We start from the raw sequence: 27,646 nt of genomic DNA on the forward strand, positions 1-27,646 counted from the left end.
TGAACTGGTTGGGTTCCTCACCAGGATCTAGCCCCCAGGCAAGGGGTGAGGACGAACTGGCTGTGTCTGGGGGTGCTCTGAGCTTTGGGTAAAAGTCCAGTCATGGGCTGTGCTCTGCCTGCCCTGGCTCAATCTCTGCAGCTCCATAGCCTGAGAACGTCATTCAGGCTGCCTGTTCCTCATCATCGGTGGTCACTCTTGGCCTTGACAAGTTTAGCAACACTCCCATGCCCTCATTGGAATCAGTTTCTCACCTGCACAGTCTTTCCTTGTGCAAGGGAGTCAAGCCTCAGGCAGTTTCTTAGGAGTGAGTGGGCCCTCACACTGCAGCCCTGGCCCAGGCACTCCCCAGGCACTTTCTGTCCAGAGTAACTTCCCTGGGCTTTGGGACTGTGTCCAGGCCAGGAGAGGTGGTGCCTATCTCACAGTCTGGTAGGCAGCACCAACTGGGGATGTCTACCAGACTGTGAGACCCAGTACACTGACACAAGCCTGAGAGTTGGTGTTCTGTGATGTGGAGCTTCAGGTCCTGACAGTCTTTGGGGCAGTGGGGTCATTACTTCCTTGGCCTTGCCTCCAGGCAGGGCAGCAAATAAAGCATCATATATATGGCAGGTGGCCCTAGGTACCACCTGTGAAGGACCTTAGCTGTGTGGTTCTTGAACATTAGCTTGCTCCACAGTGACCAGAGAATCTTGATTAAAAGGTGGATTCCTAGATCCCACCCCCAGAGAGTCTGAATCAGTGTGTCTTGGAGAGGGGCCCAGGAATGTGCATCATAGCACCCCCGCCCCCAGTGGTCCTGATGCAGGCAGGCCACAGACTGCACTTTGAAAAATGCTGCTCTAACTTGTCCTTCCAGAATGTATTAGCCTGCAAAAGGTATACCTGGAGGCCCTTGCAGTCTGTAATTTTACTCCTGTTCTGAGAGTAAAAATAAGTTCTCCTGAGGGCTCAAGGTGAAGAGGCTATGGCTTAATTAGGCACCTGTGTCTTACTGGTGCAATATTATCTGAGGCAGCAGCACACTGTTCACATCGCCCTGAGAGCAAGTGGAAAGGTGGGCACTGTTTGTGCTCTGTGCACTTGTGGGCATCATTTGTAAACCCAGCTAATGAAAAATGGTTTGCTTTATAGGATGGGATAAAGCTGCGAATTTGGTTTATACAAGACAGCAGAATCTAATTAGGGAGAAACCATCCATCTTGAAAATTCAATTGGTGGTTTCACAGCCTTTGCAGAATTTTCTACAAACTCTTGTTTTCCTTTTATTAAGCTCTACTCTAATCGTGAGTGCATGTGTGTGCACATGAGAGAGAGAGAGAGACAGAGAGAGAGACAGAGAGAGAAATGATTAGAGAGTCCAAGAGAGACTTTTTTCATGGGAACAAGAAAACTGTAAATAAGAATTTTCTAGTAAGCACTTTTCCTTGAGGTCCAAAGACTGCATCTCTCTGAAGAAGGTGGCAGGGGGCAGTGGCGAGTCTGGATCCCTCATTTAAAATTCTCATCTCTACTACAAAACTGGCTGAGGCTGAACTTGCTTCCATTTTTTTTCTCAAGCAAATAGTAGATTCCTTGAAACTTTTCCAGTTCAGAATCTTCACTCTGGAATCAGAGCATGTGGGGTGGGGGTGGGGAAGATGTGAGAAAGGGATTCAGGCCTCAACTATGACCTTGGCCCTCTCCAGCTCTGTAGTGCAGTCAGTTGGCCCCATTCCTGCTCCAGTTTCTGCTTATTCCACTGTTAACAAGCTCCAGATGGAATTTGGATCATTGATAATCCTCAGTGTAAGTGTAGGGAGTTGTCAGTTTTTAAAACTTGGAATGCTTGGGAAGGCAGTATGCTATTATGGATGGAGCATGCAACTGGGAGTCGAGGCCTGGGCTGTCCCTCTGCTGTGACTCAGGGAATCTTAGTGACTGCAGGCTGGTTGCTTCACTGCTTTGACCCTGATTTTCTTCACATTCAAAACAATAGAGGGGGAGTACATGAGCTTTTTAAGTTCATAGTCTGTGATGGGGACCGAAGGGGCTTTTCCTCCTTTGCATCTGCTTTTCATGAGACTTTGCAAACCAGGAGAGAGTGATCAGCGGACATACTTCCTGTGTACATGGACGCACCCAAGATTACTCTCTGAGGCCAGTGGCCATTTCTGAAGCTCTGCTTTGAGTTCAAGCTTCTGAAATTTATCTAAAATGTAGAGAAGTGTCATTTGTTCTATCTAAGGTCAAGAGTACCCTTTCACTTAAGGGAAAGAGAAGGTACTATTTTCCTGTAGTGATGTAAGCACACCCTAGCCTAGAACCTAGAACCTGGAAGGTGAACCAGATAACTTTCTGAGACCCTTCAAAATCCAGACGGATTTTGTTCCTTAGTGAAGGCAAAGGAGAGAAGGAACAGGAAAAAAAGTATTTTGACCAAGTAATATTCTAGAGCAGGAAGATGTTATTAGCTGGCACCCTAGTGGTACTGAGTATTAATGCTTTACTCTGGATGGTACCCTAACTCTCAGCATGCAGAGCACTTTGTGAAGGCTAATTAATTTTCATAGTCTCTGTGGGAGGCTAGCAGGGTAAGTTATTGCTAACTACATCTCACCTTCCAGTTAGTTCCCTGTAAATTATGTGTAAAGGCCTCTCAGAATCTAAACTTTGATTCCATGAGAATCACTATTTCCCCACCCCTACCTCCTGCCCACAGATCCCATCCTTCCGTCTCCACTACCATGCATGGGTGTGCACACACACACCATACACACACACACACACACACACACACACACACACACACACACACTTATGCTCCTCCTTTGGAGGAGGGGCATCTGCCACAGTCAGACTCCCTGGGTGACATTTCACTGTCTAAGTTGGACCTGAGCTTATGTACTGGCCTTCAGTAGGGCTCATTCTTTCAGATCCCTGCTGCCCATGTGGCATCCTCAGTATGTACTGTTGCTCCTTCCCCTCACTCTGGAAAATCTCCCTTTCCTAAACTCAGCCTTTCTTAACTTTCTCCCTGACAACTCTCCCATCCTCCCCTCAACGGAGCAGGCAGCTTCCTCCACTTCTGTCCAGTTGGGGCTCTGTGGTCACAGAATCACTGTCACCTGGAGCCCAGCGAGGCTGTGGGGTGGGGCCCACTTCCTGGTGTGAGGCTCTTGCCTGTTTCTTTTCTCTGTGCCACTTTAGCATTGGACTTGGTGTTCATAGGGGCTGCGTTCATAGTGTGCAGAGACCATTCCATAAGTCTAGATCATTTTACCCAGATTCTTGCTTTATGAAGGACTTAATCAATACTTTTAAAAGTTTGATAGTAGCATAGATCTTTTTCCACATTTATTTTCTCTACTGAGCCACCCCAGCTCGTGTCCTTCCCCATGTCTCCTGTTTCCTGATGCCTCCCCATTCCTGCACGCATCTTCACACCACATACACCAAGCTGCTGCACTATTCTCCTACAGTTTCTACTTGCTCCTCAGCTGAAATCTGAAGGAACTATAGATTAGCAGCTTTCAAAATGGGGTCCACAGGTCTCTGCAGAATCAGAGAACTCATTTAATTAGAATTGATTAAATGCAGTCTGTCTGCTACCCTTTATATTAGACATTTCCACATGCAGATTCTTATTTAGTCCTCACAAACCTTTTCTAAAGTATCTATTACCATCTGATTTTTCAGATATGGATGACCTCAGGCTCACTGAGGTAATGTAATTTGTCCAAGGCCAAAAAAGCTTATGAATGCCAGAACCAGGATTTGAACTGATGCCTTTTAACTCTGGGTCTAATGAACTCTGAGCCAGCCATAGCTGTCAGCAGAGGGCTTGTGTCCTAGACACCCCTGGAATATGCTAAAGGAGCCATCCAGACATCATAGTGAAAGGAGGGGATATATATTAGTGCTCATGACTATTATTCACTCCGGCTGACTCCTTCACACATTTGTCCCTCTGTCCTCCTGAGAACTCATGTCTCTTTTCCTCCTTTTTCTTTCATGTATCTCTTCTCTGTCTCCTCCTTCACTTATGGTTCAAAATAACTAGGCACAGATGGCAGTCAATGAAATAATTAAACACTGCCCTAGAATGAGTGGGGAGATGTTTGAGAATGGTTAATAGAAGACAGATTTAATATTTATGCCTATATTTATTAATTAATAGCTCAGAGAGCTCTATAATAGATTGTTGTCCTTGTCTTGTTCAACAGTTTTACCACTGGCATAAATAAAGGGAGATAAGGGGGAAATAAAGGGAGATAAGGGAGATAAGCGGGACACCAATATTTTGTAGTATAAAGTTTCATCCATATAGAAGGTACAATGATATAAACCTTTGTGCACCAAACAACATACCAGCAAAGTATAAAAGGCAGAAACTTTGAGAAAAACAAAGGAAATCTGATAAAAACAAGATTTAAGACAAATTTTAGAACACATTAACCCACATCTCAAATCTAGCACATTAGTCAGGCAAAAAGTACAATAAATATATACAGTATTTGAAACCATCAACCAGCAGGCTTAATTTAAGAGATGAATACAGAGTGTGTACCCTACAATTAAATACACATTCTTCTCATAGAACTTGTATAAAATTATAGCATTTTTGGTTACAAAGAAAAGATTAATAGATTCCAAAAAAGCAAATACTTTACCACTATATTCTCTTATTTAATACAATAAAAAACGGGACACCAATAGTTTGTATATTTTATTTATTTTTATTTTTTTAATTTAAAAAATTTTATCTTCACCTGAGGATATTTTTCATTGCTTTTTTAGAGAGTAAGGGAGAGAGAGAAACATCAATGTGAGAGAGAAACATCAGTCAGTTGCCTCCCATATGTGCCTGGACCAGGGATTATGCACCTAGACGGGGGATCAAACCTGCAACCTAGGTGTATGCCCTGACGAGGGATCCAATCCACAACTTTTTGGTTATGGAACAATGCTCCAACCAACTGAGCCACACTGGCCAGGGTGGTTTATATTACTTTAAAAAACATTGTTTTAAATTACTCTCAGATAATTGAAGTAATCAAAACCAACATTATAGATTATTTAGCTCACATTATGATCGCAAATTTAAAATACCAACAAAACATAGAAAGCCACTGAGTACACTAAACAGCCAGTTGGGATCCATTAAGACAGTGACAGGCTGGAAAGATGGACTGAATGAAATCTAACAAGCATGAAATCTAACAGAATTATATTTGAGATTTTGCCAAAATCCAAAAAGCCAAAGGCAGAAGCACACAGTGGGAGAGATAGGATTCAGTAGCACCATCTAAAAACAAAAACAACCACAGAGCCACAAAGTTAAGAGTTTTTATTGACAAATGGGTTTAGCATTCACCAGCTATGATGTGGCTGCCAAGAAAAACCATGTGATGTCAGGTTGCATGAATAGCTATGTCACATCTAGAACAAGAGATTAGAGCAGGAGCTCTAATCTGCTCTAACCTGCACTGATCAGACTTCATACACAGGGCACTGGGTTTAGGGCTCTATGACTTGAGGAAGCTAAATGAGAGACCATTTTGAGAGGAGTAAAGGGAATGATGAAGGGACTTACAAAAACAACAACAACAACTTCATGTGAGACATGGTTAGAAGAAACAGAGAGGCATGGCCTGAACCCAGGGCTACTCCTTGACATCTTAATGCTGTTTCAAATATATGAAAGGTTTTATGGAGAGGAGGGAAACAGTCATAGAAAAACATATTTCTGTGAGCCAGGATATTCCAAAGGTGAAAGAGTTGCTTAGAGATCCAGCAAGTCCGCAACTACTGAGGGCATTCTAACCTAGCTTGGGTAAATACTTGGTGGGGCTATTGTGGCCAGGATTTTAACACTGGAAAAATAGGTGATCAGATCAGACAGTCCTTCCAACCTTGAAATTCTTCAATTCCCCTGGAATCTGGTGTTCCCCCAAGATGGTACACAGGCTTCTGAGTTTGGTATCCAAAGTCTTAACCGTTAACATTTTGAGCACAGGGCCTGTGGGTGGTATAAATGTCTGGGCATTTATAACCTAGTTGAGACAGCATAAACCCAAATGAAACAGTTGTTCGGGACTTTAAAATTAAATGTCAAATAAAGACATACGGTGTCCTAAGAGTTCAGAGAAGGGGGTCAATGAGGATTGGAATAGATGGGAGATCTCCATAAAGAAGACTTCAAAGTCTATGAGTGCATCAGGCAATAAGAGTGGTTTTAGAAGGGGTGGCAATGAAACGTATATGATAAGCAGACACAATAGGTGGCCTTTTTCCTTTGATGACAGAATACAATGTGCCTGGCTACCCTCCACACACCTGTGCACAGCCCTTTTCAGAGCATCTCCCCCAGGTCCCAGCAGGCACAGACTCCTGCTCTCATGCTGCCTTGTCTTTAACAGATTGGTCTGACAGCAGTTTTTATTGACTAAGCTTTCTGTTCTTCATCTTCTGGGTTGCTTCTGACCCTTTTCAAACCCAGCAGCCCTTTTATCCTGGAAACTAAGACCCTCCTCCTTTAGGGGAATGCTGATCCTTGCCCTCCACAGCCCCTGGTAATATTGATAATTACTGTAATAAATAATCCCTGCACTATAGAGGGCTTTGTAGTTCCAAATGCTTTCCATGTGCTCCTTTTAAAAAATTTTTAATTGTTGTTCAAGTACAGTTATATGCTCTTTCTTATTTGTCATTCATCATGACAGTGTTGAGAGGAATGTGGGCAGGTGCTACCCTGGGATCCACGGTCAGAGCACTTGCCCAAGGTCACATGGAAGAAATGAGCTAGCTCTGGAATCAGCACCCAGGGCTTCGACTCCTGAGCTGGTGTCTCCTGTGTCTGATCCAGGCAGTCATGAGTCAGGCTCATCCTCGAAAGTCATTTGGGCCTAGGCAGTCTCCCAGGAGGCCAGCTTGATTCCGATGCAGTTCCGGAGGCTTGGTTCCATGTACGAGGCTGGTTGCGCCCAGGGTCACTACTGCCCACCTGGACTCCCAGGGCTTCCTTGCAGTGGATCAGCCCTTTTCAGTGAAGGCCAGGAATACACACCTTTCAGAGGCTACATCTGCCTTCCTGACATTTGTTTTTGTTTTTTTAGTAGTTTGCAAAATTACTTCATGACTAGCAAACTGACCTGTGAGCCCCCAAAATATAGAGTTTATTAATTTAATCAAATAAAGCTTAGAGCAAAGTTAATGTAACGCATTTAATGATAGTATAGAATCAATGCCTTGCATGGTTGTTAGGCATAAATATAAACAGCTTATATGAATGACTTTAATTAGTATTGCTTTAACAGAGCCAAATCAATTTTTTAGTTCGTCTCATCTCACTTTATTAATTCTCTAGTATTTATATAGATGGAATTGCTGTCTTAAGTTTTCCTTGATACCATTTGCCATCTAGTATCTGAATTTCTTCACACACAGCAATATAATCCCAGGGACCAAGAGAAAGACCATTCTTCTTTCCAAAAGTTCTTTCAAACTGTATTCATTTCTGTCCCTGAGATGTTCCTATTTAATAGCAGGTGACTTTGCTCCTTATTTCTCTCCTAAGATTTTCTTGTAATTGTTATGGGTTGGGTAAAAACAAAAGTAACAATCCAAAACATCTGTCATTTACCAAGAACAGATTTCTTACTCTTACACAAAAAAATATTTGTTATATCCAGGATGTCAAACACAATGGTAAACACAGGGACCCAGTTCAGGGAAGCCTTGGGGAGCTGTCACATTTTGCTGAGCACACGCTGGGGCCACTGCAAGACACACTCAAAGTGAGGTTTCTGGTTTTGCAGGTAAGGCTAAGAAAGGGAATGCAGAGGCTGGTGCTCTGATATGAGTGACCTTGACTGTGGAGACTTACACCAGTTCCTTTGACTGGGTCAGCTTTGTGGTTTCTGTAGGATTGGAAAGATGCCAGTCACTGTGGCTCCTCAGCCATTGCTCAGTCTGTGCATGTGGTATAAATGTTCCCCGACAGGGAGCCAGTGAAAGAAGGGGCTGCAGGGGCAGCTGGCACTGGATTACAGCCCCAAGTGGACCTAGGGAGATAGGGATAAAATGATGGAAGGCTCAGGGGAATAAATACATTATGTTTTTATGTATTCTTTAGATGTTTTCTTCAGAAATCTCCCCAGTACCTCTTAGAACTGAGCACCAGGACATTTTCCTCAATTATTAAAGTCTCCTTACTTTAATCAAGGGCAGAGGGGGCTTACCATCATTTAAGTTTACAACAAGTGCCAAAATTTAAAGGATGTGTGTGTTACATGCTCAAAACAGACATTAAGAGCCATGATCTCAGCCTGTTCACTGGAGCCTGAAGTTCCCTTAATAAGACAGAAAGAGGGCAGAGATTGGGTCTTTCACTGCAGGTCAGATAACAGGTATAAAAATGCAGTCCCCTGGGAATGTTAGTGCTGGGTTCAAATGCTAATACTTGATCAGTCCTATTTGAATGGGGTAAAAGGTGGAGGGTATTACTTGGAAAGAAGGAGGATCAACCCCAGGGTGACCTACAAACCTTGTCCCCACAGCCACTTTTGTCTTCATCTCTGTGTAGGGGCCCAGTACCCATGCATTTCCTGTTATGTGAGGCTCTTCTGAGTAGGGAGAGGATGCTGAGAGTGGGGATGTAGTCACCTCATTGTAACTCCAGCCTGTAACCAGCCTCATCCATCTCATAATATCTGCTTGTGGCCCCAGGCCCAGAGAACATGAGCACTCAGACATGTGTGGCCCCTTCCTTTGCAAGGGGTGCAGTGGTGGTGGCTGTCATGGCCATGCAGTCCTTTCAGATCTCATGAGAAATGTGTATCACGCAAATTTCAGGGTACAATTTTCAGACAGTGCTGATGTAGGCAGGTAGAGAGAATGCATCCAAAGTGAGAATGAGGTAGAATAAGAAACGAAACAGGAAAGAAGCCCACACAACTCTATGCTGTCTACCAGCAGCGGGTTCAGTGGGCAGGAGGAAGGGTGAGAGTAGCAGAAGCCGGGTGCCTTAGTGTTGAAATAAAGCAGAGTAAAGGAAGATGGAGCCAGGGAGGCTTCATGGGGGAGAATGTGCATGGCTAGGAGTGATGGCCGGGAGACAGGAGGAGGAAGGGCTCCTGCTGGCCGCTGTGGTCAGCGGATCCTGAGGAACCGACCCTGCAGCTCTGGCTGACCTGACTGCACAGTGTCCCCCCACCACCCACAGCTCCAGGTGAGGCTCCAGTGCCCAGTCCCCACGACATGCTTCTGTGGGATGAGGGAATTTCAGTGTAGACCTCACAGACTCTCCTTTTGCCATCTTTGCAGGAAAATTGCTGCTTATGATGAAGAAATCCAGCATCTGTATGAGGAGATGGAACAGCAAATCAAAAGTGAGAAGGAACAGTTTCTCCTGAAAGTAAGAATCCCCTCCTGGGGCCTGGCTCTGCGGGCCAGGTCGATCTCGCCTACTGACTGCCTCCCGCCAAGTTAGGGTGGCAGTGCCTCACCCATGGCACTGCTGATTCCCTCTTTCTCTGCTTGATTTATGTATTTCAAGGCATTTGACACCTTCAAACATGGCATATAATGTACTTATTCATTTTTATTGATTGTGGTCTATCTCCTCCTACTAACGTAAACTTCACAAAAGCAGGGATCTTTCACTTTTACTTACTAATGTATCCTCAGCACCTTGACCATGGCTGGAATGTAGTATATGCTCAACAACTGTTTGTTGAATCAGTGAATGAACAAGTGAACAAATAAATGAATAAAAGGATGAAGATGCATGGTTTACCAGTTGAAGCAGCCTGAAGACCGGTCCGACATTGACTGGTCTCTGGACCCATGTGGCAGGTGCACCCAAATACATGCTTCCATTCCACTCTGTACCCAACAGCTCCCCTGAGGGGACCACCCTTAGAGCCTGTACATCCTACCATTTTCGTTTAGACACCTAGATAATTTAATTTCCAAGACAAATCAAATTCTGCCTTTCTCAGATACCATGGGAGGAAATTTAAAACTCACATTTTCTATTCCTAGTCTGGCTCTTCGCCTCTTACCAAGCCCTGCTATTTGTTTTGGGAGGTCAGAACTGGCAAAATCAGCACCTTTTCCAAGCCAAGATAAGCATATCCATGTTCATAAAACATATTCATAAAACAAAACTACAGAAAACTCTATTATCCATTTTTTGATTATCTACTTGGTGGGTTTTCAGCAGAAAAGTCTTCGATCTTGAATGGGGACCTCCTGTCTTAGTCAGTTTGGACTGCTGTTACAAAAATGCCATAAACTGATTGGCTTACAAACAACAAACATGTATTTCTCACCATTCTGGAGGCTAGAAGTCCAAGATCAGGGTGCCAGACTCTCAGGTTCCGGTGAGAACCCTGTTCCAGGTTGCAGACAGGCGACCACTCTGTGTCCTCATGTGGCGAGAGGGGCAAGCAAGCTCTCAGAGTCTCTTTTACAAGGGAACTGATCACCTCCCAAAGGCCCCACCTTTTAATATTGTCACCTTGGGGATTAGGTGACAACATAAAAATTTGGGGGGACACAGCACAGAGATCACATCATCCCTGGCTGCTCAGCACTGAGGCTGGACTATTACAATCTCTTTTCTCCCACTTAATGCAGGTTGGTCTGAACGATTTTTTTAATTGTATGTGCTTTGATGATCCACACCACAGCTTCATGTATTATCGCAGATGTCATTCAAACAGAGAGGGAGTCTGGATGCTTTCCACAAAAAGCCAGTCAGGTGCTCCAACTAGAGCCCTGTGGAGACTTGTCAGTATTCCCAGACTTCTCCTCTATTGTTTTTTAGAGCTTTAAAACATTCTGGCTGCTCCCCAGTCTTCGGCATAGTGAATGAGTATATGGCAGACAGAACTCACACACTCCTTACCTAGCAGACCCTAAAATAGTTTTCTGAGAACAGCAGCCTTTTTGCCCCTGCAGTAGGAGAACCACTTCCTTTACCCCAAATGACCTACTGCACAAAGGGGCTGAGCTCTGGGGCATTTGCCCCCTGTGCCTGGGCTATGATAGCAGGTCAAAGGTCCTGGCTAAAGAAAGGGGCATGCTTCCAGAAATGAAAGGTGGGCCAATGCATGGGAATTGGGAGTGGGAAGAGGTTAGAGGAAAAAATTCAAGAACAAACTGATATCTCTGAAGGTGGCCTAAGCACCTACCTACCCCCTTCTGATCCCTGTTCACACCTTTCAGGCTCAGTGTTCAGATTTATGCTTTTTGCATAAACATGGAAACTGTTAGAATGTGCTTTTCTATGCTACTAAGCCTTTGGATACACAAGCTTTTGCCTGGCCACAGTGTGAGAATACTGGTGTTACAGTTTATGACAGCATGGTAAAAGCTGGACCCCCTGCCTCTATGTTTAGCAGTTTGTTTGACCACAAGGAAAATATTAGTCACTTCACTTGTCCACTCCAGCTCCAGGGTAGTAGGCCTCTCAAAGCTCTGTGCTGGCAGAGGCAGTAAGACACTCCGTGGGGATGGCAACATGGGCATGGGGACTCTGGAGCTGCCCTCCTCACTGGCACTGCCCCGGAGCGGCAGATGAGCTGAATGAAGCAAGTTCCCTGTAACAAAGGTTGGGAGCAGGAACTGCTTCATCAAATCTACCTCTGCCATTGCATGTGGCTCTGATGAAGATGGTCACAGGCTGTCCCTGACCTGCAGTTACCTGCCTGAAAATGGGCAGAGGAACCAGGTGGCATCTGTGAATGATGAGCCCAGGAAGTACCCTGAGCCTCTGAACGGAGGTGTCCAAACGCCTCAGCCCCGAGAGCAGTTTCGTTTCCCACTCTGCTGCCGCACCGTCATGCCCAACCTGCCAGCTGCCCAGGGCTGTCCTCCTTAGGAAGGCATCATTCCCTGTGGCAGAGAACCCAAGGTTCCTGCAGTGAGCTACATGGAAGTGATAATGGTTTCTTCTCTTCCTGCATGGTTTGCACCTGCTCTGCCTTCAAGCGAGTAGAGTGCTACATGTGGCATGGATATTTTTGTTTCTATTCTATGAATAAAAATTCCAAGATCTAGAAGAATGAAGCAAATTAGGTGGGCAAGGCCAGGGCTGGAACTCAAGTCTCCTGACACCCAGCTCAGGGCCCTTACACCATACCAGGCTCAGTTGAGAGTGTCAGGCATCTGAACAACCTCCACACATTCCTCTTTAATCCCACAATCAGGTCCCTTGGCACCTGCATCATCAGGGCCTCTGCATCCCTGAGTGGGGAGGCTCAGATCTGAGGTAAAAGGGAAGGGGCTATGGAGCATTAGGTCAGATACATCAGAGGGCCTGGAAAACCTCAGTCAGGTGGGGAAACAGGGAGGACCTACACCCACAGGAAGTGATGCCCTGTGTTTCCAGAGTGAGGGCCATTTGTGGGATTAAATGACAGAGCCCAAAATGGAACAGAATATCTAAGTTGGAAGGATGATCCACCCTCCAATTTGCAGATGAGGAGACTGAGCCTGAGATTTGACCTCAGGCCCCTGTTCTCTTCTACCAGTTCAGTACCCCCCTTACTGATACGTCCTCTTTTGGGGGGGCAGTACAAGGTCCCAGTTAAGCTGCACTGAGCACTTGCAATCTCGGTCTCATCAGGCTACACCAACAAACAGGCAGGTAACTGGGGCTCTGGAATGTTGCGGAGAGGGCCCCAAAGTCTAAAAGGATGGGTGAGGCCTGCTGTTGAGTAGGTTCAAGGTGGGGAAAAAATCACCATCTCAGGATCTCAGGTGCTTTTAGGCCTCACATGTCCCCTTGTCCGGCTTGGCAGGACACGGAGAGGTTTCAGGCCCGAAGTCAGGAGCTGGAACAGAAGCTGTTGTCTAAGGAGCGGGAGCTGGAGCAGCTCGTCCAGAAGCAGAAACGGGTAGGCTCCTGTCTGTGCCCTCACCCACCTGGTCTCACCGCACCCTCTGCTGTGGCTCGTGCCCACTGTCCCTGACATTCATTTAAGGACATCTCTTTTCAGTCTGAGAAGAACCATTTCACTGTATAAAGGTAGTATTTAGAATCACAGATGGTCCCAAGATAAAGCCTTTACTTCCCCATGGCCAGGTGTTTAACTTGAGAAGTTGCTAGGAATTCTCCCTTGAAGTATCGGCAGGCATGGTCATATAATTGTGCCCAGAAGCCACCCTAATGCCAAAAGGTCCACTTGTTTCCTGCATGCTGTACAAGAGAAGAGGAGAATGCTGAGGTACAAGGGACATAGTCACTGGTACCTTGGGGGACGCTGCAGACAGTAAAGTCTTCCCACCAGGATGGTCATGGATTCCTCTAGTTGGAAGAGGCTCTTCAGAGGTCAAAGTTTCCTTCCCCATCTTCCCCCGTACAAGGTTCATCAACCTCCTTTGTGACTGTTCCATCATTCTGCAAGATGGGTGCAGGCACCACACGCTCCTCTGATGCACATGAGTCCCCAGCAGGCATGCTGGGTGGTGCCCTGTGCAGGGCAATGTCCGGGAACGCCTGGCTAATGACCTCAGGAAGATTCATTACCTTAGCAGACCTCAGGCTCACAGCCTCCTCTCCAAAGCAAGGGCTCATGGGAGAGAGGACGGAATGCCACTTGCCCTCCTGGTTTTTCTTCTGCTGGAAGGAATCCAGCCCTGGACAGACCCAGACACATTGCTTCTGTTTGAATAGAGAGGGCTATTTTTAGCAACACATTAAAATAAGCTTGAAGACACCTCATGCTAAAGCTGAAAACTGTTCCCCTCCTGCTGCTACCCAATCTATGGATTTTGGTTTCTTTCTTCTGCAACAAGATGATTTCAATTCCAGGAGCTGCCAGGTGCCTTCCCATCCCCCTTCCACAGCCATACTTTGCTTCTCCTACTCTTTCTCCTCCCCACTATTATGCATCAAGTCCTTACCAATTAGATTTATCCCTCACATGAATGATTGCCACTCGATTTAATTACTGCATGCTTACCAGATTACACAGAAGCTTCTTGAGAATCACACAAAATTCCTCATTGTTTCTTCCTCCTCCCCTCACTGGCCACATTCATTAAACTAAATTTATTATAATAAATTTGCCTTGGTTTGATGCTTCCTCTAGTGAGAGGGTTGGAAGCTCTGTAAAGCATAATAACCAACTAAGAAAAGCTGCAGTTATACACATGCAGGTTTTCAGTTGCTTTGGGAACATGAGAAAGGGTATCATTGGTTTGACCTGTTTTAGCTATTTCTTATGAATTTTCAGCATTTCTGGCTACCATACAAGGCTTCTGTAGATTAAAGGAATTGAACTTATGTAGCTGAGAGAAGGAAAGGTAATAGATGGATTTCTTCTCAATATTCAAAATTAGAAGGGTGTTTTTAAAAGGATGCCCCTTAGCTGTTATCCATTCCATTGATGGCCAAGGAGAAGAAATTGGCTTAAAGAACAATAGGAAGGGTTTACAGTAGATCTCCAGGCCATTGAGGAGATGACCATTGTTGAGACTATTGTTGAGACCATTGATGAGATGATGATCATCATCATCATCAAGATGAGAGATGCAGATGGATATGGAATTTCCCCTCCTAGTAGCCCTGTGGAGACAGTGGGGAGATGAGATGTGCACTGGAAGCTCCTCCTGCCCCTTAAAGTGTACACATGTGAATGAAAGACTAGGATAATGCATATGGAGGCTTGGGGGCAGTGAGGAGGACAGTGATGGTCCCTGCCCACCAAGTAGAGAAAGCTGGGTCATGCCAGGCAGGCCAGCCTGACAATGGTGCTTGCTGACCGCACCTCTCAGTCCCCATTCCTTTCCAGCTGGAAGGTCAGTGCACAGCCCTGCATAACGACAAGCATGAAACCAAGGCCGAGAATGCCAAGCTGAAACTGACCAACCAGGAGCTGGCCCAGGAGCTGGAGCGGACCTCCCGGGAGCTGCAGGGTGCCCAGCAGCAGCTGGAGAGCCTCCAGCAAGAGGCATGCAAGCTCCAGCAGGAGAAGGAAACGTGAGTCTGGCCTTCTGTACCCCTCGGTGCTCTCTAGCTCCTTCTTTGTGGTGAGCGTGCTATCTCCCCTCTTTGACAGAGACCCTGACCTCTTGCCAGTGGGAATTGGGCTCCTTGCTCCCTAAGATCTCATTTAAGATTCTGAGACCATTAAGCAGACCGGTGCTATGCTGAGCATAACTTAGGATAATAAGAAATATCCAGCTCTGTTCTCGGAAAATTTATTATGTGATCAGAAAGACATATTATCCAACCAACAGATATATTGCAGCCTGTGAGAAAATGCTGAATGAGTGGACAGAGCAAACATGACTATCATAATTTAGAGAACTGTGGGAACAAAGTGGACAAGAGTGATGCCCCAAAATTTCTGAGGCTGGTATATAACTCGATAGGACATGTGACTATGCCCTCGTGTCTTCACTCCAGCTCTGTGGGCCTGTGGGGGGAACCCCATATCTCATAGGGCCGGGTTTGCTAGTGAACTGTTTTTGGTGCCCAGCCATGGGGGTCAGCTTGTGAGGCAGAGGCATTCCTGAGAAGAATCCAGGTGCAGGTCTGTATGTTAAACTAGAGAAGCTGCTGAGGAACATCAACATTTATCTTGTGGTTGGAGTGTTAGGTTTTGAGACCAAATATACTCTGAGACCCAGGGAGAGGAATCTCACTCATTTATTTGTATATTCATTTCTCCATACATTTATGTGTTTATTGTTTGGCAAATATTTATTGAAAATTACTTTGTGCCAGCTACTGTACTGGGCATTTAATTCACCTCACTTATGTCAATAATCCAACATTATCTCATATGACCTTTACAGAATCCTGATGTGGCAGGGTCTCTTGTGATCAACTTTGATTTATAGACGAGAAAACTGAGGTTCAGAAGTTTTCAGTAGCTGTGATGCTTAGTGCTGGATACATCTTCCTAACTCCTCCTAGGGAGTACTGAGCCAGCTAGAAAATATTTATATAGGCATGGACTGGCCATCATTCACTCACTTGTTTGTTCACACACTCATTCATTTATTCATCCATGCATTCTGAAAAATGCTTTTGTGTGCCTGGCCCTGTGCTGGGTAAGATGAAAAGTCTGATTGCAGAGGAAAGGTCAGCGTTACTTACCAATGTTTGGTGTTATACATGTGTTCACTCTCCTTTTCAAAAGTGAAAGTCTTGGGTCTCTCTGAGTGTTGGCAAAATCACGGTCCATTGGCCTAAATCAAATGTCCTGCTGTCTGGCTTATGTGTGATGTCTTGCACTATGTGGAATTGATTGCCTAGGATGTATTTGGATTTGAAGTTTTAACCTATTAAGATATTTCCAGTTAAATATATATATATATTCTCAAGTAGCTGACGTATAACAAACCCACCCCCCATTCCAATTCTTGGTTGAGCAGTGGAGGGACAGTATATTTCATTGTAAATAAGCAAAATCAGTTCCTCTTCATTGAGAATGGGTCAAACAAGGCACAACAATTAAATTTACAAACATAATTAAAGATTCAAGCTCTTAAAATTCAATCAAGTTCTAAAAGCAACAAACATCTGAAGGCACACACATTAGAACAGCAAATGGAAATGAGCATCCAGCATGGAGTACCAAATCATGACATGAGGATCAAAATCTTCCCGAAGGCTTATCTTAATTAACCGAGCCAGAGATACAATCTCTGGAGATTGGGAATTTAAAAAGAAGGAAAGAGGGTTAGGAGGAAGAGATCGATGATCCCAAAAACTTCACTGCTTTTTTCGGAGAAGCTGGCAGTGTCCTGTACAGCCAGAAAGCATGTGGAGCCCGGGAGAGCATGCCCTGCCCTGTCCAGGGAAGTCAGGAGAGAAGGGAGTGAGACCCCTAGCTTCTTCTCTGTAGAACTAAGCCCCAGACCCACATTACTGATAGGACCTTAATACTCTAATCCATCTCTCATTTTATAAATGGGGAAACAGGTTCAGAGAGGTATAGTGGCCGACCCAAAGCAATACAGCTAGTTAGTGTTAGAAAAAGGGACAGAGCCTAGCTCTCATGTCCTCTCCTTCTTCTGACAATATCTTGGGGCCAATGACACTTTGGAGCAGCTGGGAGGGGAAAGGGTAAGGTTCAGAGACAAATGGACTTAGTCACTTAGCAGCTAGAATTCTGAATGGACAAATTTAATTTTCCAAATCTCTGAAGTTGCTCAAGGAAGGAGAATTAGATTTTAAACTAAGATAAAGAACAATCAAGCAGGAAAGACATTATAAAGATGAAGGTCAGCTAAAAAGCAGCACCTCTCTGTTTATTTTGTTAAGTTTTATTGGGGTAGTTTATGACAAGGCACAAAATTGAAATAGATGTACACAAAAGGATATACACTTACAAAGAAGTTTGCCCCCACCCTGCCCCATCACACCTGGCCTCCAGCCACCCTAATGCTCCCGGTCCCGGGTTCTGGTGGATCCTTCCAGAGTATTCTATGCATATGCAAACGCAAGTGCAAGTGCACACACACAGTTTTCATTTACGAAACAGTAGCACATTACTCTGCATTTGCCTGCATCTTTCACTGGGCAATATCTTTTGGAGCATGCTCCACAGCTCATCCATCTCCTGAAAACAAAACCAACAGCAGCTCCCTAAAGGCAACCATAAACCTCTCACCAACCACTCTGATGAAAAATGGCAGGTTCTCTCCCTTTTAGTTCACATATTACCAATATAAACTTTTAGAGTATCTAGGTTAGAAGGACTTTCAAGGTCATTTAGTCAAATATCCAAGCACTATTTTTCCCCCAGAAAAGCTTTCCTTTTTGTTAACACAAAACACCCTGAGTATGTGTGTCTATTTGTATACATACACAGTTCACTCTTGAACAACGTGAGATTGCACTGCGTGGGTCCACTTAGCTCATATAAGTGGGTCCGAGCAGTTCAAACCCACATTGTCCAAGGGTCGACTGTTTTTTTCTATCCATGGTTTATAGAAATCTGTACGAGTGAAGGGCCAACTTCAGTTATATGGATTTTCAACTGCACGGGGGATTGTTCAAGGGTCAGCTGTATATCCATCTATCTATATCCATCGGATTGGATGTATGTTTACTAGACAAATGGACAGACATGTATTTGCATCAACATGTAATATAATGTGTGTGTGTGTGTGTGTGTGTGTGTGTGTGTGTGTGTACATACATCTCCAAAGGTCAGCTGGTTTTTGTGAAAACGAGGCCAGAGGAGACCGGGAACACCTCGTCATTTAGGAATAGCTCCCAGTCAAACACCCGGTGAATACCCAGACCAGAGATCTCCAATGAGTGGTTTTCCTTAGCAGGGGGCAAATCTGTGTGCTCCCTGCTGCCCCCAGAGAGAAGCAGGACTGGGGTTGGGGGCCGCACAAAGAGGGGCCAGGCAAGCTTTGCTCCCTGGGCACAGAGGCAGCTGATAGCAGCTCTGACTCTGCTAATCAGAGCAGATCCTGGACAGGGGCTTGGGGACCCAGTTTGGATAATGTGAAGTACATTGTTTTCCCTCAAGATGAAATTAAATATAATTGATAATAAAATGTTAGGAATTTGCAGCTCTGCAGGAGCCAGAGAAGTTTTGTTGCTTAATTAGGATTGTCTGAGGTGAACTTAAAATTTGATTCAGTCTTTTATTGTCATAAATTGACTTTATAATTATTCTATAAATGGGAAAAATCCCACCACAGATACCTCTTCAGGAATAAGTCTTATGGACCCAGCAAGCTGGTTCTATTTTCACCAGCTCAATAATGGCATTGACAGGGTGGCAGAGGGGTGATTGTCCTTGTCCAGCCTGGTGTGTGCACCGTCCAGGTGCCCTCATAGAAAGTGACAAATTTATCAGGCTATAAGATGCTCCTTATACTAAATGCTGTGCTGCGGTTTAGAAATGTGGAACTTTGGATCTGTTGCATGGACCATGGTGCAGAGCACAGAGGAAAAGGATGGAGGTAAAATTGTGGCATTAATCAAAGTTTTACTGTGTCACCCAATTTTGCTTTTTTTCCTTTTTTTTTCCTGAGTGGTGTTGAAACCTCTCCAACTTACCCCTTCCTCTCTCTCCCTCCTTCCCCTCTTTCCTCCATCCCTTCCTTCCAACTCCTCTCCCCAGCCCTCCTTTCTTTCTCCCTGCTGCTACTTGTGACCTCTGCCTGCATGCCGGGCCTTGCAGTGTGGATATAGATATAAACAAACTGGACACACACCCCTACCTTGCTAAGTTGCCTTCCGCCTACCCCATTGTAACTCTCAGCTTTCCTCTCCCTCAAAACTCCTGGTATGACTGACATGTTCACACTGTGATACAAATGACTGATTACAATGGATACGTTGAATCCCTGCTTTATAGCTAGAGATAAGAAATCTTAAGTTAAAGAAATGAGTGACCACTTGTGGAATTCCAAATATCTGGGAACAGATTGAAGACTTGGGGGTAGGTGAAACAGGAAAATGATTCTTCGAGAGCTCCCGGAAACAAACCAAACCAGCATCAGGGGAAAAGAATACCAGTTCTGTTCTCACCCTCCAAGTCCAGACTGGAGAAGAGTTTTGACTCTAATTCCCTGAACTGTGGGTTGCAGGGCCATTTGGAGCCTCAGAGAACAGCGCAGTTGTCATAGAGTTGTGTTTGCAGGTGGCGTGTGGGTGGCTGTGGAATGAGCAGGTTTGGGGCTAGGAGGTGTTGATTAGGACGCCGGATTGTTTGTGTGAGCTGGGAGAGTTGTCCAACTTCTTTGACTGTGCCTGTAAGCTGGGGATAATTTTACCTTCCAAACAGAGTGTCTGTGATGACTGAGATCGTGGCTGTGAGCACCTGAACGTGGCAGCTGTTCTCCAAGGAAGGGCATATTCCTGTAACCCCTCTGTCCCCAGTGCAGGGCACTACCTGCTGGTCATGCGAGGGATCCTGGGCATCCAACATCAGCACGGTACCTCATACCCTATAGCTCACACTCCCAGAACAGTCACTCATCACTGTTGTTTGCCTCCTGCTCAGGGAAGTGTACCGTGTGACAGAGAGTCTGCAGCGGGAGAAATCGGGGCTCCTGAAGCAGCTGGATTTCCTCAGGTGGGTCAGCACTGGATGTGCTCTGAGAACATGTCCCAGACACTTCAGGTAGGGGGGCCAATCTGAGTCTTCCCTGTCTACAGGCTGGAAAAACATAGCTATTGAGACAGCACCCTCATTTCCCTGCCCTTAACATATTGTTCAGATGGCTAGAGTACCCTTTCATCTTCAGCAGAACTTAGGAAAGTAGGGCAGTTGTTAATACAGGAGTTAACTAATGAAGAAGTTGATATTAGAGAAATGAGGTAATTTACCAAAAGTGACACAGCTACTTACTGGCAGAGCCAGAATTGAGATCCACATCCAGTTGATGCTCTTTAATCTGCCACACCATACTGTCGGTTAAACGTGTACAGGCATACCTTGTTTAATTGTACTTTACTTAAACGTGCTTTGTAGATACTGCCTTTTCTTTTTCTTTCTTGCCCCCTTTTTTTTTTTTTTACAAATTGAAGGTTTGTAGCAACCCTGAATTCAGTAAATTTATTAGCCCCATTTTTTTCAAAGGCTCAGATGTTTTGTGGCATTTTTTAGCAAAAAAATATTTTTAAATTAAGGTTTGTACACTTTTTTAGACATAATGCTATTATGCACACATAGACTACAGTGTAGAGCAAACATTACTTTTATATGTACTGGGAAACCAAAAAATTCATGTGACTTGCTTTATGGCCATGTTTGCTTTATTGCCGTGGTCTGCGATCTCCAAGGTCTGCCTGAAAATGAGTCAAAACAGAGCATCCAGAAAGCAGTTTCCTTAACCTGCTAAAACTCATTATAAATTCAGGGCTCATTGGTCTGGAATGTGCCAAAAAAAACAAACCCACCAAACCTGTATGGCGAAAGATGGTGTTTCAGTTTTGCCAGTGAGGTTTCTAAGCGACTGTACCTTCTACCTGCCCAACACCTCCTGGGGAATGGTGATGAAACAGGACTTTGAGTCCTGATTTATAAAGTGCAGGTGGTTTTGAAACAGTTAAGTTATGAAGTTTTTGGTTTTTTATTTGAACACAAGGTAAGGTCACTGTGTCTGACATCCATGATGCTACCAAATTGAAAAGTGCTTCAAACCGAATGCATTTCAGACTCACCGCACTCAGTGCATGATTCAAACAGGCCCCCAAAGGCCAGGGAGATGAAAGAGGTACTTAGGTGGCCAAAGTTCTCCTCCATTTGAGAGAAGATGTTGATTCTTAGGAAGGCTTTAGTGAAAGGAAGAGAACAAGATGTCCAAGGACAAGTTTTTGTTTGTTTTCTCCCCCCTTTTTTCTATCGTACTTAGAAAAAATAAAAGGGCAGATTCAACACAAATGAACAGAGGGGAGTGACAAGGCAGCACTCTACAGCTGCTTAGGTCTTTTTAGTGGAAACTAGCATTTGGCAGAATCACATGCCTGGAGCTACCATGTGGTTAGCAGGCTTAAACTCTGTGGGCCAGAGAAAGCCAAGATGTCGAAGGGGAGGCTCCAGAGCAGATTTTATCCTCCACAGAGAAGTCAGCAGCTAGTGACCCAGGGCAATGGGGAAACAGAAATTGAGGAGAGAAAGTTGGGAGTGGGGTGTGGTGGGGAGAGTAGTGAATGCAGGAGGGGTGGGGTGGTGGAATCAGGACAACGGCTGGATGTGACCGGTTGAGAAGTGGGCCAGCCTCCTGAGGGAAATGGGGCAAATGGAAGAGATTTCAGGGCACTGAGTCAGAAACATACAGTTTGCAGCTGGATCTGGCTCAAGACGCAGCACTGCCCTCATTACCTCTGTGACCTTGGACAGTTGACTTAATCAGTTGGGGTCTTAATCTGCCCACCTCTCAGGCTTCTTTTGAGAAGTAGACGATAGGTGTTAAGTAGCAATCACAACAGGGGAGTGATGTGAGTGGAAGTCCACACAAGTAAAGAGTCTAACATTCCTTAAATACTGAAGCTTCTGCATGGAGATGGCTACACAAAGCACAACAGCAAACTCTCTGATGAAGATGTGGCTCCCCAGGGCTCCCCGAGCACTCACCCAGGTGCAAGGCTGTGAACATCACTGTCGGCACAGAGGGAGGGTCCTTCCAGCATGTGAGGCTCCCTTTGCCATTCTCAGAGTTTATAAGATACCTTCCTCGTCCCTCCCAACTTGTTCTGAAGGCCCCGGCTGTGTGCCTGCCTGCTTGTCAGATGCACGTGGCTGGTGCAGAGCAACCCCGGAACGTTCTGCATGTTCTGCACACCGGCAGATTGAGGTCGTTATTCCAGCCTGTTTTGGATCTATGCCTGTGGTGAGCAGCACACTTAGTAGAGCTCCTGCCCATGGTCTGTGCCCAGTAAATGGCCACGTTATAATGATGATGGTCTGACCACGGCTATGCCCTCCCTTTGGAGAGACCTATAAATGTATTACAGTATTTCTCACATGGCATTTCTTATCCTCCCCTCCCTATCCAGCTACTTTCCATTTCTTTAATCACTTTCAGCAGAATTTTCAAAAGAATTATTTGCACTTACATTCACTGTCTCCATTTCCTTTCCTCACATTTCCCCCCACTAGTCAGGCTTTTTCTACCACATTCCACATTGGAAAGTAGAGCCAACGACCAACATGGTGCTTAAAATATTGGCCAGTTCTCAGGGCTTCACCCTTGTCCCCAGCAATCCGTCCTTAGCACACCCCCTGTAGGGCTTCTTTGAAAACCTGAGTCAGATCAGGATGCTTCTCTGCCACCTCACACCCACCCCCTCCCCATGACCTCATCTCTCATTTGGAGTAAAAATTGAAGCTCTTGCTGTGGCCCACAGGCCATGAATGGTCCCCTCCACCCCATCTTTTCTCTGACACTGTTTCCTACTACTTTCTGTCCAAGCACTCTGCTGCCCTTCCTTCTGTTCCTCATACACGCCAGGTGTACCCCAGCCCCAGGCTCGGCCCTTGCAGGCCCCTCTGCCTGCAGTGCTCTTCCCCCAAATGCCTGCAGAGCTCCTCTCCCCACCTTTCAGTCTCTGCTCAGATGCTGTGTTCTCTGTGAGGCTCCCCTGACCACTCTGCTGCAGCACCACTCCACCCTCTGGCATGCTTTATTTCATTTTCCCCCTTTATTTTTCTCAGCAGTGATTATATCTGCACTAAAGTACAAATTCTCTGAGGGCAGGAGCTTTTTCCTTTGTTCATTGATGTAACCTTGACAGCTACAACAGTACCTGGCATGTAGTGGGTGCCCAGAACATACTAGTTGAGTGGGTGTGGACATGAATGAATGGTTCAGAGAGGGCATGCAGGCCCCTGAGCAACTTACAGGTGCAGCTGGAACTCCTCGTCACCCTCTGGGGAGGGCTCTTTTGGTGACAGTATAGCCCAGTTCTTGATGTGAACAGCTATGGGTGCCACTAGCCCATTCTCTCTGTCCCCTTTCCTCTGAGCTGATTTACATATAGACTGCCCTCTGCATGAACCACAATCACTAAGGAAAGAGATTCCACATACTCCCTGGGCCTTCCACACCAAGCCTTCCTCTGTACCCATCCAAATGGCAAACCGGCTGCTATTGACTCTATTTATCCCAAACTCCACGTTTGAATAGATTCTCCTTTTCCATCACAGGGAAAGGAACAAGCACCTTCGGGATGAAAGGGACATACGTTTTCAGGTAAGCGCCCAGTGCCCCCTTCCCCTGGGGAAAGACAAGGACTATGGCCCGTGGCAGCCAGGACCTGAGCCAGAACTGGCCAGGAATGTCCTGAGGCTCTGGTTGCTCCTTCCTATATGGGCAGGACCATGGCATATGCTTTTTTGAAAATAATAGAAATACAGAGTGGCCTCCTGAGTAACAATGTGTTAATTTTCCATGAAGTCATACATGTTCCTCTTGGCATAATGAGACAGAAATATTTGGGAGGGGCACACATTTCTTGGACACAGAAATGGTACTTCTCTCCATGAGATAGTGCACTTGAAATGTCATAGTCAATTTTCAATCACAATGCTTGCACTTTTATTCTTCATAAAAATTTTGATTTCTTGATGAAAATTTGCATGTTTACATTGTCATAAAACAAATTCAGAATGTATGCCTTACAATTTACATAGTTGATTTTATGTCTAATTTTTTTACCCTTTGGGGACCCTGCTCCTCCAAACCTGAGCTCCACACTATATACTTTCCCAAATAACATGACATCCTATGTTTATTTAAAACTCTTCTGGCTGGGCTGCATTAAACAAATCTAGGATCCCATGTGCCCCTACATTTTCCCCTTTTAGACAGTAGTGGTTGGATGCTCTAAGGGAAGAAAAATGGGAGCAGGACTGATTGGTATGAGGTTTCAATTATTGGAATGATCGCACCATGAATTTCATGTGTGTCCTTGGCAAGTCATTTGTCTCCTTGGACCATGACCCTGACTACCATGTGAGGAAAGGGAATCCCTATCCTTTTTTTTTCATATTGTAGGGATTTTTGAGAAAAATTCTTGAAAAGAGGCCTTGCACTGAACCCTCAGCTAAATAGTGGTCTAAATGGAGGCAGCCAGAGGCAGCTGGTTTGCCCTGAAGGAGGCGCTCCCTGCTTTAGGACTGCAGACCCCTGAGGGGCCTCACTCCACCGTTTCTTTTCTATCCCTGACTGGCGGCAAACATCTCTGCTGCCCTCTGTGTGCGCCATTTGAGCAAGGCTCCAGCCTACCCGTTTGTTTGATGATGATAATGGTTAGGATTGTTTTAGAAGTAACACTGAATTTATTTTTAAACTGCCAACCAAATGTCATCCTAATCCTTTGAATTTGCTTCCCCTCACCTGCCAAACACATTTTGCACTGAAAAGAAAATGGACTTAAGAACCCTTGTGGGGAGTAGAAGAAAGGGATAAAATCATGTTCATGCTGGATAATAATTAAAGATTAATTTGGAATCATTATAAGCATACCCTCAGGGGCCCTGGGAGTCCTGCCAACCCCCCTTCAGGATCACTGGGAATCATGGGGACGGCTCGTTAATAAGAGAGTCTTCCTGTGATCTGACTCCCTCTCATCTCCTGGAAGACATCTGTTAGGGAGCACTGGCAAAGTGGGTATAAGCTCCCACCCCACCCAGGCTCTCCGTTACAGATGTGTGAGCAATTTATCCATTCCCAGCCTATGTCCACCAAAGGTCTGAAGTACCTTATGCTAGCTTAGTAGCTGTGGACAGGGCACTGGGTTAATTGATCCTCTGGGCTGCTCTCTTTATCATATCTGAGGCTTTGGGAATAAAAGGATCTGGAGCCACACAGGAGAGTGTGATTTAAAGAGGCACAGAGTATTTTCTGTTCATAAATGTTTTCCCTATGCATTCCACATTTAGCTCTCCTTGTCTTCTTGTAAATTATCAATAGTCCTGTGAAGAACAATATCATGGACCCCAGGCTCTTAACTGTGTGTTGGTTCATTGGGTTAGATTATTATACAGGAAGTGGAGGAATTCTGGTGAGAAGTGATACCAAAAGGGAAGTGCAGGTGAGTGCTGGCTGGGAGACCAGAACATAGCTTGCTAATTTCAGAGTTTTGTTTAGAGCCTGACCTATGAGGTAGGAAAGTTGAGCCCTTTCTGCTCAAACACTGGGACCAATGAGCAGGCATGGATCTGAGGGCCATTTGTGTTTCTACAGAAAGATAAGGCAGCCAAGGCAAACATAGCTGCTTCCAAGGCAAGCAGGAAACAGAGGTCTGGCTCTGTGATAGGCAAATATATGGACAGCGGAGGGATTCTTAGAAGGTAAGTCATCCTCTCTTTATTTATACATTATCTGTTTGTTGGCCTGGGACTCACTGGAAGCGGGCCTTAGCCCATGCTGAGCACAGACTGGCCCTCGAGAAGCAGCCCTGGTGGGGAAGCCTGGGGTCAGCTGTGCTCACTGCCCTGGAATCTTGTAGGACATGTCCCTTCCTGTCCTGACATCTAAGTGGGAAGAGCACTGTGCTAAGCAAGCTCCTAGGACAGGGCATGGTCTTTTCTGTGCACCCCCTTTCCACATGTGTGCCTGCACTGAGGGGCTGAAGAGCAGCTGTAGATAGCAGAAGAGAGAGAACAAGGGAGGGAGCTCAGGGGTAGAGGCGGAGGGTATAGTGTGACCATGTCCTGCGGTCTGTTGAGCAGAATGGATGCACTCGGTTTTTCAGGGACATGACCACTTGATCTCTAAAGGGCAATTAAAGTGTCATATGGAATCTCCAATAGTTGAACTCCTTTACAGAAAAGAATAGGGCCTGTGTTTGACAGATTCCTTTTAATGATTCATATTTAACTAACTCAAAGATGACATGTTTTGTTCCTGTTGGAGAACACATGATTGAGTCCCCAAAGGAGGGGATTTTTGCTTATTCAGAGGGGCGAGCCAGTCCCCTTCTTCCTCTTGTTGCCACATACTCCATTCGTGTTGATGGTCACAGACAGGTAGAGGCAGCCAGATCCCTCAGTGTTAGATCTGGGGAGAAAGTGTGCTAACTTGTCATCTAGGAGACACTGAGGACAGGAAGCATGAAATAAACAGACAGGCAAAGGGAGGTGACTCTGGGATGTCAGACAGCTGATGAGTCAAGTTTTGGACCTGATCATTGTGAATTCCTTTCTAAGTAGCTGAACATCGAGGCCGAATTTAGGAGCTAAATTTGTGCAATAGTTGGCCTATTGGTTCCTCAGAACTGAATATATTCATTGATTCATTCATTCAAGAAGCTTTGCTGATTGCCTGCTTTGTAGTACATCTTCTTTTGAGTTTTGTGAAGATTCCAAAGATAGATTAGACACGAATCCTGCCATTAATATCTATTATCATGTGCCTACTATGTGCAAGATACTGCGCTGTGTGCTGGGTATGCAGCAGTGTGCAAAATAGACCCTGACTTGGGAGGAAACAGACAATAAGTGAGTAAACGACAACTTGTCAGCCTGAGTTCCACCACAGGCTTCGGCTAAGGTGACTGCTGTCTACTGCCAGAACACAGCATTGGCAGAAAAACAAAATGGAACTTACTCATGCTAAGCTGAAGGTATTACAGAATGTTAACGGTGCTTGAGAATTTCCCAAATAAAAAGCTTTCTCCATGAAATGCTTTTTTCCAGGACCATTTCAGTGGCCATTTCTTTTTTGGGTGTGAGGCCTTTGAAAAAACATGCTATGTGGCCACACTTGCTCACACATGCACTCTTATGTGTGTGAGCAGAGTGAGAGTGGGTGGGAATACTAATTTTGTTCAAAAGCAGATAAACAGTAGGTTTGTTAGAGTAGAAAAGAAATTTGTTAGAAAGAAGACAGTCAGCTTCTATTAAAAACTGATCTGATAAAAAGTGGAAAGGCCCTTGAATTGCTACAAATTGCTTTTTATCAAGGGACCTACAATAAGTCACCATTTTTGTGAGCAAACAATATACTTAATTTATCTTTCAGAATGGCATTTAACTTCAGAACAGCGATACATGCATTTTTTCCCTTCCTACTGTTGGTCCTTAGGGGTAATAAATATGGTAATTCAGAGGGGAAGTTGAAGGAGGCTTCTCTCTTCATGTTCTGTGTCCTATGCCCACCTTCTTTCTCCTTTGACCTGTCGCCTCACTACTCCATCCAATCCACTTCTCTAATCCTTGCA

General features: G+C 45.1%; 1 protein-coding gene across 8 annotated transcripts in view; it reads left to right on the top strand.

The window, feature by feature from the left end:
* The window catches only part of CRACR2A (calcium release activated channel regulator 2A), a 162,228-nt gene that overhangs the window by 86,297 nt on the left and 48,285 nt on the right, over positions 1 to 27,646 (top strand). For all 8 annotated transcript variants that reach the window (XM_045830542.1, XM_045830547.1, XM_045830543.1 and 5 more), the window contains 6 exons: positions 9,310 to 9,400; positions 12,795 to 12,890; positions 14,790 to 14,977; positions 19,980 to 20,051; positions 23,628 to 23,673; positions 25,669 to 25,775. In XM_045830542.1, the coding sequence (XP_045686498.1) occupies positions 9,310 to 9,400; positions 12,795 to 12,890; positions 14,790 to 14,977; positions 19,980 to 20,051; positions 23,628 to 23,673; positions 25,669 to 25,775 (600 nt within the window). The remainder of the gene's footprint in view (positions 1 to 9,309; positions 9,401 to 12,794; positions 12,891 to 14,789; positions 14,978 to 19,979; positions 20,052 to 23,627; positions 23,674 to 25,668; positions 25,776 to 27,646) is intronic.

This window comes from Phyllostomus hastatus, unplaced genomic scaffold, assembly GCF_019186645.2.
Source record: "Phyllostomus hastatus isolate PE091 unplaced genomic scaffold, TTU_PhHast_1.1 phas_contig_152, whole genome shotgun sequence".
Taxonomy (NCBI): Eukaryota; Metazoa; Chordata; class Mammalia; order Chiroptera; family Phyllostomidae; genus Phyllostomus; species Phyllostomus hastatus.